Source organism: Stegostoma tigrinum, chromosome 45 (assembly GCF_030684315.1).
Source record: "Stegostoma tigrinum isolate sSteTig4 chromosome 45, sSteTig4.hap1, whole genome shotgun sequence".
Lineage (NCBI taxonomy): Eukaryota > Metazoa > Chordata > Chondrichthyes > Orectolobiformes > Stegostomatidae > Stegostoma > Stegostoma tigrinum.
The window spans coordinates 1,486,140-1,499,912 of record NC_081398.1 but is presented as its reverse complement, the minus strand read 5'-3'; the positions used below and the strand labels follow the sequence as shown (position 1 = coordinate 1,499,912).

The window sequence follows — 13,773 nt, the reverse complement described above, 5'->3', positions numbered from 1 at the left end:
GTTACATACAGAGTAAAGCTTCCTCTACACTGTCCCCACATCAAACACCTCCAGGGCAGGGACAGCATGGGGTTAGATACAGGGTAAAGCTCCCTCTACACTCCCCCCCCCCCACCCCCACCGGCATCAAACACCTCCAGGGACAGCACGGGGTTAGGTACAGAGTAAAGCTCCCTCTACACTGTTGAAGATTCCATTGTTACCTTAACACTGAAAGAACAACTAGATTTTCTATCACACTGTTCACGGCTCAGGCTAAGCCTATAAGCACCAGTTAATGCCCTCAGGGCTGCACTCACTTCTGTGAAGCTGATAAGTGGACAGATAATTTGTGCACAGCGGGTTTCCCCAGTGAATCCTGTTGAAATAATCTGATCATTGACAATTCATTATGGGACAGGATACTGGACAGTGCCCGCTCCCTCAGCACTCACCCTCCGACTGTGCCCGCTCCCTCAGCACTGACCCTCCGACAGTGCGGCACACCCTCAGCACTGACCCTCCGACAGTGCGGCGCTCCCTCAGCACTGACCCTCCGACAGTGCCCACTCCCTCAGCACTGACCCTCCGACAGTGCCCGCTCCCTCAGCACTGACCCTCTGACAGTGCCTGCTCCCTCAGCGCTGATCCTCCGACAGTGCCCGTTCCCTCAGCACTGACCCTCCGACAGTGCCGACTCCCTCAGCACTGACCCTCCGACAGTGCCCGCTCCCTCAGCACTGACCCTCTGACAGTGCCCGCTCCCTCAGCACTGACCCTCCGACAGTGCCCACTCCCTCAGCACTGACCCTCGACAGTGCCCCCTCCGTCAGCACTGACCCTCCGACAGTGCCCGCTCCCTCAGCTCTGACCCTCTGACAGTGCCTGTTCCCTCAGCACTGACCCTCCGACAGTGCCCACTCCCTCAGCACTGACCCTCCGACAGTGCCCACTCCCTCAGCACTGACCCTCTGACAGTGCCCGCTCCCTCAGCACTGACCCTCCGACAGTGCCCACTCCCTCAGCACTGACCCTCGACAGTGCCCCCTCCGTCAGCACTGACCCTCCGACAGTGCCCGCTCCCTCAGCTCTGACCCTCTGACAGTGCCTGTTCCCTCAGCACTGACCCTCCGACAGTGCCCACTCCCTCAGCACTGACCCTCCGACAGTGCCCACTCCCTCAGCACTGACCCTCCGACAGTGTGGCACTCCCTCACCTCTGACCCTCCAACAGTGTGGGGCTCCCTCAGCACTGACCCTCTGATAGTGCGGTGCTCCCTCAACCCTGACCCTCCGACAGTGTGGGGCTCCCTCAGCGCTGACCCTCTGATAGTGAGGTGCTCCCTCAGCAGTGACCCTCCGACAGTGCCCACTCCCTCAGCACTGACCCTCCGATAGGTGCTTTCTCACAATATGAACTGCAGGGTAATCTTAAAAAAGGAAATTAGGGAAGTAGTTTGAGGACACGAGAATGTATTAGTGGGTGGAATAAATGCAAACTCATAGATTTTTGAAAATATATACGAAGCAAGAGATTTACCAGGGAAATTGTATGGTCAGTAAGGACCCGATGACTAATCTGTGTGGACCCAGGAAACAAGAGCGAGGACCTCAGTGGGTAGTTTGTGTCGGTTTTCACAATGGAAAAGGCGCATACATTTATGAGGACCAGAGTGAGGGACTGTGCAGTGGAAATGAACATAACAAGATAAAGAGCCTTAAGCTTTGATAAATCCCCTGACCTGGATGAAATGAATCCCTGGGGCCCTCACAGACAATTTCAGATTCTCTCTGGCAAAAGATGAGGTGCCAGAGGACTGGAGCAAAGCTCACATTATCCCAGTCTAAGTGAAGTGAGCAGACGAAGACCATTGCAGAAATTCTATGCCAGTCTGCCTGACATTGGAAATGTTTCTGAGGGCCAGAATCTATCTGCACTTGCAGAGACACAGGGTCATCAGGGAGCATCAGTTTGGATTTGTTTGAGAAATTTCGTTCAGTTTTTTTGAGGAGGCCAGCAGGAGAGTTGTTGAGGTTTTTGAGGTGGGCTTCAGACTGACTGGTCAAGACAGTGAGATCCCATCGGAACCAAGACAAGTGGCACCTTGGACCCTGAGCTGGCTGAGGGGAAGTAGCAGAGGGTGCTATCAGAGGGATGATTGTGTGGCTGGGAGTTTGTTCTCAATCGGGTTCCACAGGCCTCCGTGCTTTTTGTGCATTAATAACTTGGATAGAATTATGAACAAATCAATTGAACGATGAACAGACCGCCCCTGGATAATCAGTGGTGAACAGTGAGGTGGATTTGCTGTAAACTAAAGGATAATACTGCCAGCTGGCCAGAGAGTGAAAAACATAATTTAAGCCGGAAAACTGGGGGAGTGCACTTGGGGAGCGATAACAAGGCGAGGGATGATTGGAACCTAGAGAGTCGGGAGAATCAGAGGCATATTGGCTTCCCCGCTCACGGAGCCAGGTCGGGGAAATAATGTGGGGAAGAGGCTTCAATGAGCTTGCTGCTTTTATTAGGCAAGGCTCTGAATGCAAGGCCAGTGAGGAACAGCCAGGAAATGTATCAACCCCCAGTGAGACCACAGCTGGAGCACTGTGTGGGGAGGTGGGGAATCTGCAGAGTCTTAAAAGTGGGGGGTGGGGGTTGGGTACAGAGGAGATTCACCAGGAACCTGCCTGAGATGGAGAGGGTCTGGGCTGTGAGGAAAGATTTGATAGCGTGGGATTGTTATTCTCGGAGCAGGGAATGTTGTGGAGGGGAGGGAGACCTGATCGAGGTGGATGGGATTCTGTGGGGAATAGAGAGGGTGGATGGACAGGCACTTTCTCCATGAGTAGGGGATGTCCATAACCTGGAGGTGAAGGGGCACAGATTCAAGGGAAGAGGATAGAAGGAGCAGGGGAGAGTTGGGGGTGAAATGTTGTCACTGAGAGTCTGGAACTCACTGCTTGAGTCAGAAACTCTCAGAACATCAGAGCAGTGTTCAGATACTCACCTGTTGCAAATCTCTGTTTTCACCTGAGCTTGTATTTCCAGAATTAAATGGAAAGGATATTGTTCTCCTGGTGCAAATCACTGCACGTTCAAACCCTGTCTGGCTAAACTTCTACCGTGCAGTTTATTTCTTCAGCTTTCCTTGGATGCTATCAGTTATCTCACCACAACCTCAAGTCTTTCCTGCTGCTCTGAGTATGTAATGTCAGACTCTCCCAGTATTTTACCACAGCGTCAGATCCATTCTGTGAGTTGATTGGTTATCACCAGGTGTCTCAGCCCTTTCTTTCACATTGGCTCAGCGCCGGGGCCGGGGTTCGATCCCACCCTCGGGCGACTGTCTGTGTGGAATTCACATGCTGTCCCCATGTCTGCGTGCGTTTCCTCTGGGTGCTCTGGCTTCCTCCCACAGTCCAAAGATGTGCGGATTAGGGTGGATTGGCCGTGCTAAATTGTCACGTAGTGCCAGGGATGTGCGGGTTAGGGTGGATTGGCCATGCTAAATTGTCTCATAGTGCCCAGGGATGTGCGGATTAGGGTGGATTGGCTGTGCTAAATTGTCCCATAGTGCCCAGGGATGTGCGGGTTAGGGTGGATTGGCCGTGCTAAATTGTCCCATAGTGCCCAGGGATGTGCGGGTTAGGGTGGATTGGCCGTGCTAAATTGTCCCATAGTGCCCAGGGATGTGCGGGTTAGGGTGGATTGGCCGTGCTAAATTGTCCCGTAGTGCCCAGGGATGTGCGGGTTAGGGTGGATTGGCCGTGCTAAATTGTCCCGTAGTGCCAGGGATGTGCGGGTTAGGGTGGGTTGGCTGTGCTAAATTGTCCCGTAGTGCCCAGGGATGTGCAGGTTAGGGTGGATTGGCCGTGCTAAATTGTCCCGTAGTGCCCAGGGATGTGCAGGCTAGGGTGGGATTGGCCGTGCTAAATTGTCCCATAGTGCCCAGGGATGTGCGGGTTAGGGTGGGTTGGCCGTGCTAAATTGTCCCATAGTGCCCAGGGATGTGCGGGTTAGGGTGGGTTGGCCTTGCTAAATTGTCCCGTAGTGCACAGGGGTGTGTGGGTTAGGGTGGATTGGCCGTGCTAAATTGTCCCGTAGTGCCCAGGGATGTGCGGGTTAGGGTGGGATTGGCCGTGCTAAATTGTCCCGTAGTGCACAGGGATGTGTGGGTTAGGGTGGATTGGCCGTGCTAAATTGTCCCAAAGTGCCCAGGGATGTACGGGTTAGGGTGGGTTGGCCGTGCTAAATGGTCCCATAGTGCCAGGGATGTGCGGGTTTGGGTGGATTGGCCGTACTAAACTGTCCCGTAGTGCCCAGGGATGTGCGGGTTAGGGTGGGTTGGCCGTGCTAAATTGTCCCGTAGTTCCCAGGGATGTGCGGGTTAGGGTGGGTTGGCCATGCTAAATTGTCCCGTAGTGCCCAGGGATGTGCGGGTTAGGGTGGATTGGCCGTGCTAAATTGTCCCGTAGTTCCCAGGGATGTGCGGGTTAGGGTGGGTTGGCCGTGCTAAATTGTCCCGTAGTGCCCAGGGATGTGCGGGTTAGGGTGGATTGGCCGTGCTAAATTGTCCCATAGTGCCCAGGGGTGTGCGGGTTAGGGTGGGTTGGCCGCGCTAAATTGTCCCGTAGTGCCCAGGGATGTGCGGGTTAGGGTGGATTGGCCGTGCTAAATTGTCCCATAGTGCCCAGGGGTGTGCGGGTTAGGGTGGGTTGGCCGCGCGAAATTGTCCCGTAGTGCCCAGGGATGTGCGGGTTAGGGTGGATTGGCCGTGCTAAATTGTCCCATAGTGCCCAGGGATGTGCGGGTTAGGGTGGATTGGCCAAGGGAAATGCGGGGTTACAGGGATGGGATCGGGTGTTGGAATGGAGTACTGTTTGGAGGTTTGGTGTGCACTCGATGGGCCAAATAACCTGCTTCTACACTACAGGTAGTCTGTGATACTTTATTTGCTCCTGTATGTCTCCAGTGATCTGCCATAGTTGTGGATTCAGCCTTCTGTCTTGAAAGCAGTCCGTCGATCACAGAATGATACAGCATGGAAACAGACCCTTCGGTCCTACTCATCCATGCTGACCCAGTTTCCCAAACTGTACCGGTCCCACTTAACTGCGTTTCAGCCATCTCCCTCTAAACCTTTCCTGCTTAAGTCCCTGAATATTGGAATTGTACCTGCATCTGGCAATTCCTCTGGCAGCTCCAACCATACACACACCACACCCTGTGTGAAAATGTTGCCCCTCCTACCTTAAGAACATGTTGGCTTGAACTCCCCCATCGAGGGAGAAGACCTTTGCTATTCACCCCATCCATGCCCCTCTATAAGGTCACCCCTCAGCCTCCTAGGCTCCAGTGAAAAATGTCCCAGCCTCTCCTGATAACACAAACCCTCCAGTCCTGGCAACATACTGGTAAATCTTTTCTAAACCCCCTCCAGTTTAATAATACCCTTCCTATGATGGGTGACCACAACTGGACACAGCGCTCCGGAAGGGGCCTCACCAACGTCCTGTGTACCCTCAACATGACGTCCCAACTCCTTTGCGCAGTGGTCTGAGTAATGAAGGCCAGCGTGCTAAACACCTTAATCACCCTGTCTATAGGTGACACAACTTTCAAAGAACTATCTCGTCACCAGAGATTAATTCAAATGGGCAAGCCCCAGGAGATTATTTGATGAGCCAAGAAACACATGATGTATTTCTCTGAAGCAGACCTTTGTCCCAGTCACTGTGTTATGAGTTTGATGGCATCTCCCTTAAAGAGCTCTGTGTTTGTAGATCAAATGCTGGATCTTCAATGATCGTATCCCTAAATCAGCTTCTGAAAAAGTTCAGACGTAAAGTTGGAACGTTGGTTCAATGATATTTCTATCTGCAGAAAATAGCAAGTTAAAAAACCAACTTAATTTCTCCATCAGTACTGATCCTGTGAGTCTTTCCAAATGAATGGCTTCTGAAAATTGAGTTGCCAGACCAATAACAGTGAAAATATCCCAGTGTGCAGTCTGTCCCTGTGTAACGCTGGGGTACAGTACCGGTGGGGACAGGTCTGTCCCTGTATAACACTGGGGTACAGTACCAGTGGGGGACAGGGTCTGTCCCTGTATAACACTGGGGTACAGTACCGGTGGGGACGGGTCTGTCCCTGTATAACACTGGGGTACAGTGCCGGTGGGGGACAGGTCTGTCTCTGTATAACACTGGGGGATAGTACCGGTGGGGACGGGTCTGTCACTGTGTAACACAGGGGTACAGTACCAGACAGTACCAGTGGGGGACGGGTCTGTCACTGTATAACGCTGGGGTACAGTACCGGTGGGGGACGGGTCTGTCACTGTATAACACTGGGGTACAGTACCGGTGGGGGACAGGTCTGTCACTGTATAACACTGGGGTACAGTACCGGTGGGGATGTGTCTGTCACTGTATAACACTGGGGTACAGTACCGGTGGGGACAGGTCTGTCCCTGTCTAACACTGGGGTACAGTACCGGTGGGGACAGGTCTGTCCCTGTATAACACTGGGGTACAGTACCGGTGGGGACAGGTCTGTCCCTGTGTAACACTGGGGTACAGTACCGATGGGGACAGGTCTGCCACTGTATAACACTGGGGGATAGTACCGGTGGGGGACAGGTCTGTCCCTGTATAACGCTGGGGTACATTACCGGTGGGGACGGGTCTGTCGCTGTATAACACTGGGGGATAGTACCGGTGGGGGACAGGTCTGCCCCTGTAAAACACTGGGGTACAGTACTGGTGGGGACAGGTCTGTCCCTGTATAACACTGGGGTACAGTACCGGTGGGGGACGGGTCAGTCACTGTATAACACTGGGGTACAGTACCGGTTGGGACAGGTCTGTCACTGTATAACACTGGGGTACAGTACCGGTGGGGGACAGGTCTGTCCCTGTATAACACTGGGGTACAGTACCGGTGGGGGACAGGTCTGTCCCTGTATAACACTGGGGTACAGTACCGGTGGGGGACAGGTCTGTCCCTGTATAACGCTGGGGTACAGTACCGGTGGGGGACAGGTCTGTCCCTGTACAACACTCGGGTACAGTACCGGTGGGGGACAGGTCTGTCCCTGTATAACACTGGGGCACAGTACCGGTGGGGACGGGTCTGTCACTGTGTAACACTGGGGTACAGTACCGGTGGGGACAGGTGTGTCCCTGTATAACACTGGGGCACAGTACCGGTGGGGACGGGTCTGTCACTGTGTAACACTGGGGTACAGTACCGGTGGGGACAGGTGTGTCCCTGTGTGACGCTGGGGTACAGTACCGGTGGGGACGGGTCTGTCACTGTATAACACTGGGGTACAGTACCGGTGGGGGGACAGGTCTGTCCCTGTATAACACTGGGGTACAGTACCGGTGGGGGACGGTTCTGTCGCTGTATAACACTGGGGTACAGTACCGGTGGGGGACAGGTCTGTCCCTGTATAACACTGGGGTACATTACTGGTGGGGGTCAGGTCTGTCCCTGTATAACACTGGGAGACAGTACCGGTGGGGACGGGTCTGTCACTGTATAACACTGGGGTACAGTACCGGTGGGGACGGGTCTGTCACTGTATAACACTGGGGTACAGTACCGGTGGGACAGGTCTGTCCCTGTGTAACGCTGGGGTACAGTACCGGTGGGGATGGGTCTGTCACTCTATAACACTGGGGTACAGTACCGGTGGGGGACAGGTCTGTCACTGTATAACACTGGGGTACAGTACCGGTGGGACAGGTCTGTCCCTGTGTAACGCTGGGGTACAGTACCGTTGGGGACGGGTCTGTCCCTGTGTAACACTGGGGTACAGTACCGGTGGGGACAGGTCTGTCCCTGTATAACACTGGGGTACAGTACCGGTGGGGATGTGTCTGTCACTGTATAACACTGGGGTACAGTACCGGTGGGGACAGGTCTGTCCCTGTATAACACTGGGGTACAGTACTGGTGGGGAGGGGTCTGTCTCTGTCTAACACTGGGGTACAGTACTGGTGGGGAGGGGTCTGTCTCTGTCTAACACTGGGGTACAGTACCGGTGGGGACAAGTCAGTCACTGTATAACACTGGGGTACAGTACCGGTGGGGGATAGGTCTGTCCCTGTATAGCACTGGGGTACAGTACCGGTGGGGGACGGTTCTGTCGCTGTATAACACTGGGGTACAGTACCAGTGGGGGTCAGGTCTGTCCCTGTATAACACTGGGGTACAGTACCAGTGGGGGTCAGGTCTGTCCCTGTATAACACTGGGGTACAGTACCGGTGGGGGACAGGTCTGTCACTGTATAACACTGGGGTACAGTACCGGTGGGGAGGGGTCTGTCTCTGTCTAACACTGGGGTACAGTACCGGTGGGGACAGGTCTGTCCCTGTGTGACGCTGGGGTACAGTACCGGTGGGGGACAGGTCTGTCCCTGTATAACACTGGGGTACAGTACCGGTGGGGACGGGTCTGTCACTGTATAACACTGGGGTACAGTACCGGTGGGGACGGGTCTGTCACTGTATAACACTGGGGTACAGTACCGGTGGGGACGGGTCTGTCACTGTATAACACTGGGGTACAGTACCGGTGGGGGACGGTTCTGTCGCTGTATAACACTGGGGTACAGTACCGGTGGCGAGGGGTCTGTCTCTGTATAACACTGGGGTACAGTACCGGTGGGGACGGGTCTGTCACTGTATAACACTGGGGTACAGTACCGGTGGGGACGGGTCTGTCACTGTATAACACTGGGGTACAGTACCGGTGGGGACAAGTCTGTCACTGTATAACACTGGGGTACAGTACCGGTGGGGACGGGTCTGTCACTGTATAACACTGGGGTACAGTACCGGTGGGGATGGGTCTGTCACTCTATAACACTGGGGTACGGTACCGGTGGGGGACAGGTCTGTCACTGTATAACACTGGGGTACAGTACCGGTGGGACAGGTCTGTCCCTGTGTAACGCTGGGGTACAGTACCGGTGGGGATGGGTCTGTCCCTGTGTAATGCTGGGGTACAGTACCGGTGGGGACAGGTCTGTCCCTGTATAACACTGGGGTACAGTACCGGTGGGGACAGGTCTGTCCCTGTATAACACTGGGGTACAGTACTGGTGGGGAGGGGTCTGTCTCTGTCTAACACTGGGGTACAGTACCGGTGGGGACAAGTCTGTCACTGTATAACACTGGGGTACAGTACCGGTGGGGGACAGGTCTGTCCCTGTATAACACTGGGGTACAGTACCGGTGGGGACAGGTCTGTCTCTGTCTAACACTGGGGTACAGTACCGGTGGGGGACAGGTCTGTCCCTGTATAACACTGAGGTACAGTACCGGTGGGGACAGGTCTGTCTCTGTCTAACACTGGGGTACAGTACCGGTGGGGGACAGGTCTGTCACTGTATAACACTGGGGTACAGTACCGGTGGGGATGTGTCTGTCCCTGTGTAACACTGGGGTACAGTACCGGTGGGGATGTGTCTGTCCCTGTATAACACTGGGGTACAGTACCAGTGGGGACAGGTCTGTCCCTGTATAACACTGGGGTACAGTACCGGTGGGGACGGGTCTGTCACTGTATAACACTGAGGTACAGTACCGGTGGGGACAGGTCTGTCCCTGTATAACACTGGGGTACAGTACCGGTGGGGACGGGTCTGTCACTGTATAACACTGGGGTACAGTACCGGTGGGGATGGGTCTGTCCTTGTGTAACCCCAGTGTTATACAGTACCGGTGGGGAGGGGTCTGTCACTGTATAACACTGGGGTACAGTACCGGTGGGGACGGGTCTGTCACTGTGTAACACTGGGGTACAGTACCGGTGGGGACAGGTCTGTCCCTGTGTAACACTGGGGGATAGTACCGGTGGGGACGTGTCTGTCCCTGTATAACACTGGGGTACAGTACCAATGGGGAGAGGTCTGTCCCTCTATAACGCTGGGGTACAGTACCAGTGGGGACGGGTCTGTCCCTGTGTAACACTGGGGTACAGTACCGGTGGGGACAGGTCTGTCTCTGTATAACACTGGGGTACAGTACCGGTGGGGATGGGTCTGTCACTCTATAACACTGGGGTACAGTACCGGTGGGGAACGGGTCTGTCACCGTATAACACTGGGGTACAGTACCGGTGGGGACAGGTCTGTCCCTGTGTAACGCTGGGGTACAGTACCGGTGGGGATGGGTCTGTCCCTGTGTAACGCTGGGGTACAGTACCGGTGGGGAGGGGTCTGTCTCTGTATAACACTGGGGTACAGTACCAGTGGGGGACGGGTCTGTCACTGTATAACACTGGGGTTCAGTACCAGTGGGAACAGGTCTGTCACTGTATAACACTGAGATACAGTACCAGTGGGGGTCGGGTCTGTCACTGTATAACACTGGGGTACAGTACCGGTGGGGATGGGTCTGTCACTGTATAACACTGGGGTACAGTACCGGTGGGGGACGGGTCTGTCGCTGTATAACACTGGGGTACATTACTGGTGGGGGACGGGTCTGTCCCTGTGTAACGCTAGGGTACAGTACCGGTGGGGACGGGCCTGTCCCTGTGTAACGCTGGGGTACAGTACCGGTGGGGGACGGGTCTGTCACTGTATAACACTGGGGTACAGTACCGGTGGGGGACGGGTCTGTCACTGTATAACACTGGGGTACGGTACCGGTGGGGGACGGGTCTGTCACTGTATAACACTGGGGTACAGTACGGGTGGGGATGGGCCTGTCCCTGTATAACACTGGGGTACAGTACCGGTGGGGAGGGGTCTGTCCCTGTATAACACTGGGGGATTGTACCGGTGGGGAGGGGTCTGTCCCTGTATAACACTGGGATACAGTACCGGTGGGGAGGGGTCTGTCTCTGTATAAAACTGGGTACAGTACCAGTGGGGGACGGGTCTGTCACTGTATAACACTGGGGTTCAGTACCAGTGGGAACAGGTCTGTCACTGTATAACACTGAGATACAGTACCAGTGGGGGTCGGGTCTGTCCCTGTATAGCACTGGGGTACAGTACCGGTGGGGACGGGTCTGTCACTGTATAACACTGGGGTACAGTACCGGTGGGGAGGGGTCTGTCCCTGTATAACACTGGGGTACAGTACCGGTGGGGATGGGCCTGTCCCTGTATAGCACTGGGGTACAGTACCGGTGGGGATGGGCCTGTCCCTGTATAGCACTGGGGTACAGTACCGGTGGGGAACGGGTCTGTCCCTGTATAACACTGGGGTACAGTACCGGTGGGAGACAGGTCTGTCCCTGTATAACACTGGGGTACAGTACCGGTGGGGGACAGGTCTGTCCCTGTATAGCACTGGGGTACAGTACCGGTGGGGGACAGGTCTGTCCCTGTATAGCACTGGGGTACAGTACCGGTGGGGATGGGTCTGTCCCTGTATAACACTGGGGTACAGTACCGGTGGGGGACAGGTCTGTCCCTGTATAACACTGGGGTACAGTACCGGTGGGGGACAGGTCTGTCCCTGTATAACACTGGTGTACAGTACCGGTGGGGGACAGGTCTGTCCCTGTATAGCACTGGGGTACAGTACCGGTGGGGATGGGTCTGTCCCTGTATAACACTGGGGGATAGTCTATTAAATTTAGTGGATTTTCGTATAATCCTTCTTGGTTTTCAGAGTTAGTTTGACTACAGATTGCTCAGAGTTTTGAGTTTCTTCTGCGTGTTTGCTTCCAGAAATATCGTTACCAAGATGAGGACACTCCACCGTTGGAGCACAGTCCAGCGCACCTACCCAATCAGATGAAAGGACCCGAACTTGTTCACGTTTCGGAAAAGAACTTGTCTCAGATTGAGAATGTTCATGGTTACGTCTCACACTCACACATTTCACCAATGAAGGTAAGGCCCCCTGTTAAATGTGCCATGATTGGATTATAGTTTATCTGTTTTCAGCATTTTGCTCTCTGCTACTGTTCTCCCCCCAATTCAACTCTTTCTTGGTCTCGTCTTCAGAGTCTTTATGGATGTTAACCTCATTCTAAACTCCCACTTCTGTTCCCCACTCTCCCTGTTCCCACCCTCTCTGCTCCCCACCCTCTCTGCTCCCCACCCTCTCTGCTCCCCGCCCCTCTCTGCTCCCCATCTCTCTCCGCTCCCCACCCTCGCTGCTCCCTACCCTCTCTGCTCCCCATCTCTCTCCGCTCCCCGCCCTCTCCACTCCCCACCCTGTCTCCTCCCCACCCTCTCTGCTCCCCACCCTCTCTGCTCCCCATCTCTCTCTGCTCCCCATCTCTCTCCGCTCCCCACCCTCTCCGCGCCCCATCTCTCTCCACTCCCCATCTCTCTCCATTCCCTATCTGTCTCTGTTCCCCATCTCCCCTTGTTCCCTATCTCTCTCCGTTCCCCATCTCTCTCCGTTCCCCCGCGCTCTCTGTTCCCTATCTCTCTCCGTTCCCCCGCTCTCTCCGTTCCCCATCTCTCTCTGTTCCCTATCTCTCTCCGTTCCCCCGCTCTCTCCGTTCCCCATCTCTCTCTGTTCCCTATCTCTCTCCGTTCCCCCACTCTCTCCGTTCCCCATCTCTCTCCGTTCCTCTGCTCTCTCTGTTCCCCTGCTCTCTGTCATTCTAACGTTAAACCAAATGTGATGAACTTGCTCTGATTTGACCAGGCAGACTAGGTGCCGTGAGACAGCCCATTGCCCAGTCCCGAGCCCTTGGCCCTGCATTCGGCTCGCGGCCCAGAGTAACTACATCAGTAGAGCCCAGAGATAAACTCAATGGCCAGCAGCACCGCTGCATTGTTCTTGTTGAACCAAACCCAGTTCTGCTTCTGCCCGAGTTCACTTCTCACCCCTCAGTCCTCACTCTGCAACCATCACTCCTCACCTCAGGTTATTTGTGAGCCAAAACTACAGGAGCATCTCCAGTTTGGTGTTATCGCGTTGTGCGGCAGAAGTTCCTTTGTGAAGTTGAAGCGTTGACAGTTCCTGATTGTTGGAGTGTTTACCTGTGTGTCCCGTTTTGTTTGTGATGTTCAGTCATCGAAGAGTTTCAGAAACATGCATTTGGCCATTGCTGAGTGCTGTTGCTGAGGCGTGATTGGCCTTTTCCTTCAGGATCCAAAATTCGACCCTTCACCCCCGCTTACCCTGCCCTTCCCACTCCAACCCCAGACCACATCCTGGTTCCTGTGTTTCTCAATTGAATGTCCTGTGTTCTGCTGACTGTCACATCAAACATCATGTCTGTCCATCTGTTTTGTTCAGCAGCAAGGTCCAGATCTGATCCTGCCTCACTCAACTCCTAATCTAAACCCCTTCACCCCTAACCCCTTCACCCTACCTAATCCTTTCACCTCAATCTCACTCTTGACCCCTTCACCCTGAGCTCACCCCTCACCCCTTCACCCTGATCTCACCCCTAACCCCTTCACCCTACCTAACCCGTTCACCCTGACCTCACCCCTAACCCTTTCATCCCAATCTCACCCCTAACCCCTTCACCCTTACCTCACCCCAACCCCTTCACCCTGACCTCACCCCTAACCCCTTCACCCTGACCTCACCCCTAACCCCTTCACCCTGACCTCACCCCAACCCTTTCATCCCAATCTCACCCCTAACCCCTTCACCCTTACCTCACCCCTCACCCCATCACCCTACCTAACCCCTTCACCCTGACCTCACCCCAACCCTTTCATCCCAATCTCACCCCTAACCCCTTCACCCTTACCTCACCCCTAACCCCTAACCCCTTCACGCTGACCTCACCCCTAACCCCTTCACCCTGACCTCACCCCAACCCTTTCACCCCAATCTCACCCCAACCC

The 13,773-nt window shown here is 54.7% G+C and overlaps 1 protein-coding gene across 10 annotated transcripts in view; it reads left to right on the top strand.

Annotated features, from left to right (window-relative positions):
- The window catches only part of LOC125448645 (disks large homolog 4), a 324,649-nt gene that overhangs the window by 184,231 nt on the left and 126,645 nt on the right, over positions 1–13,773 (top strand). For all 10 annotated transcript variants that reach the window (XM_059642664.1, XM_059642665.1, XM_059642661.1 and 7 more), the window contains one exon: positions 11,680–11,844. In XM_059642664.1, the coding sequence (XP_059498647.1) occupies positions 11,680–11,844 (165 nt within the window). The remainder of the gene's footprint in view (positions 1–11,679; positions 11,845–13,773) is intronic.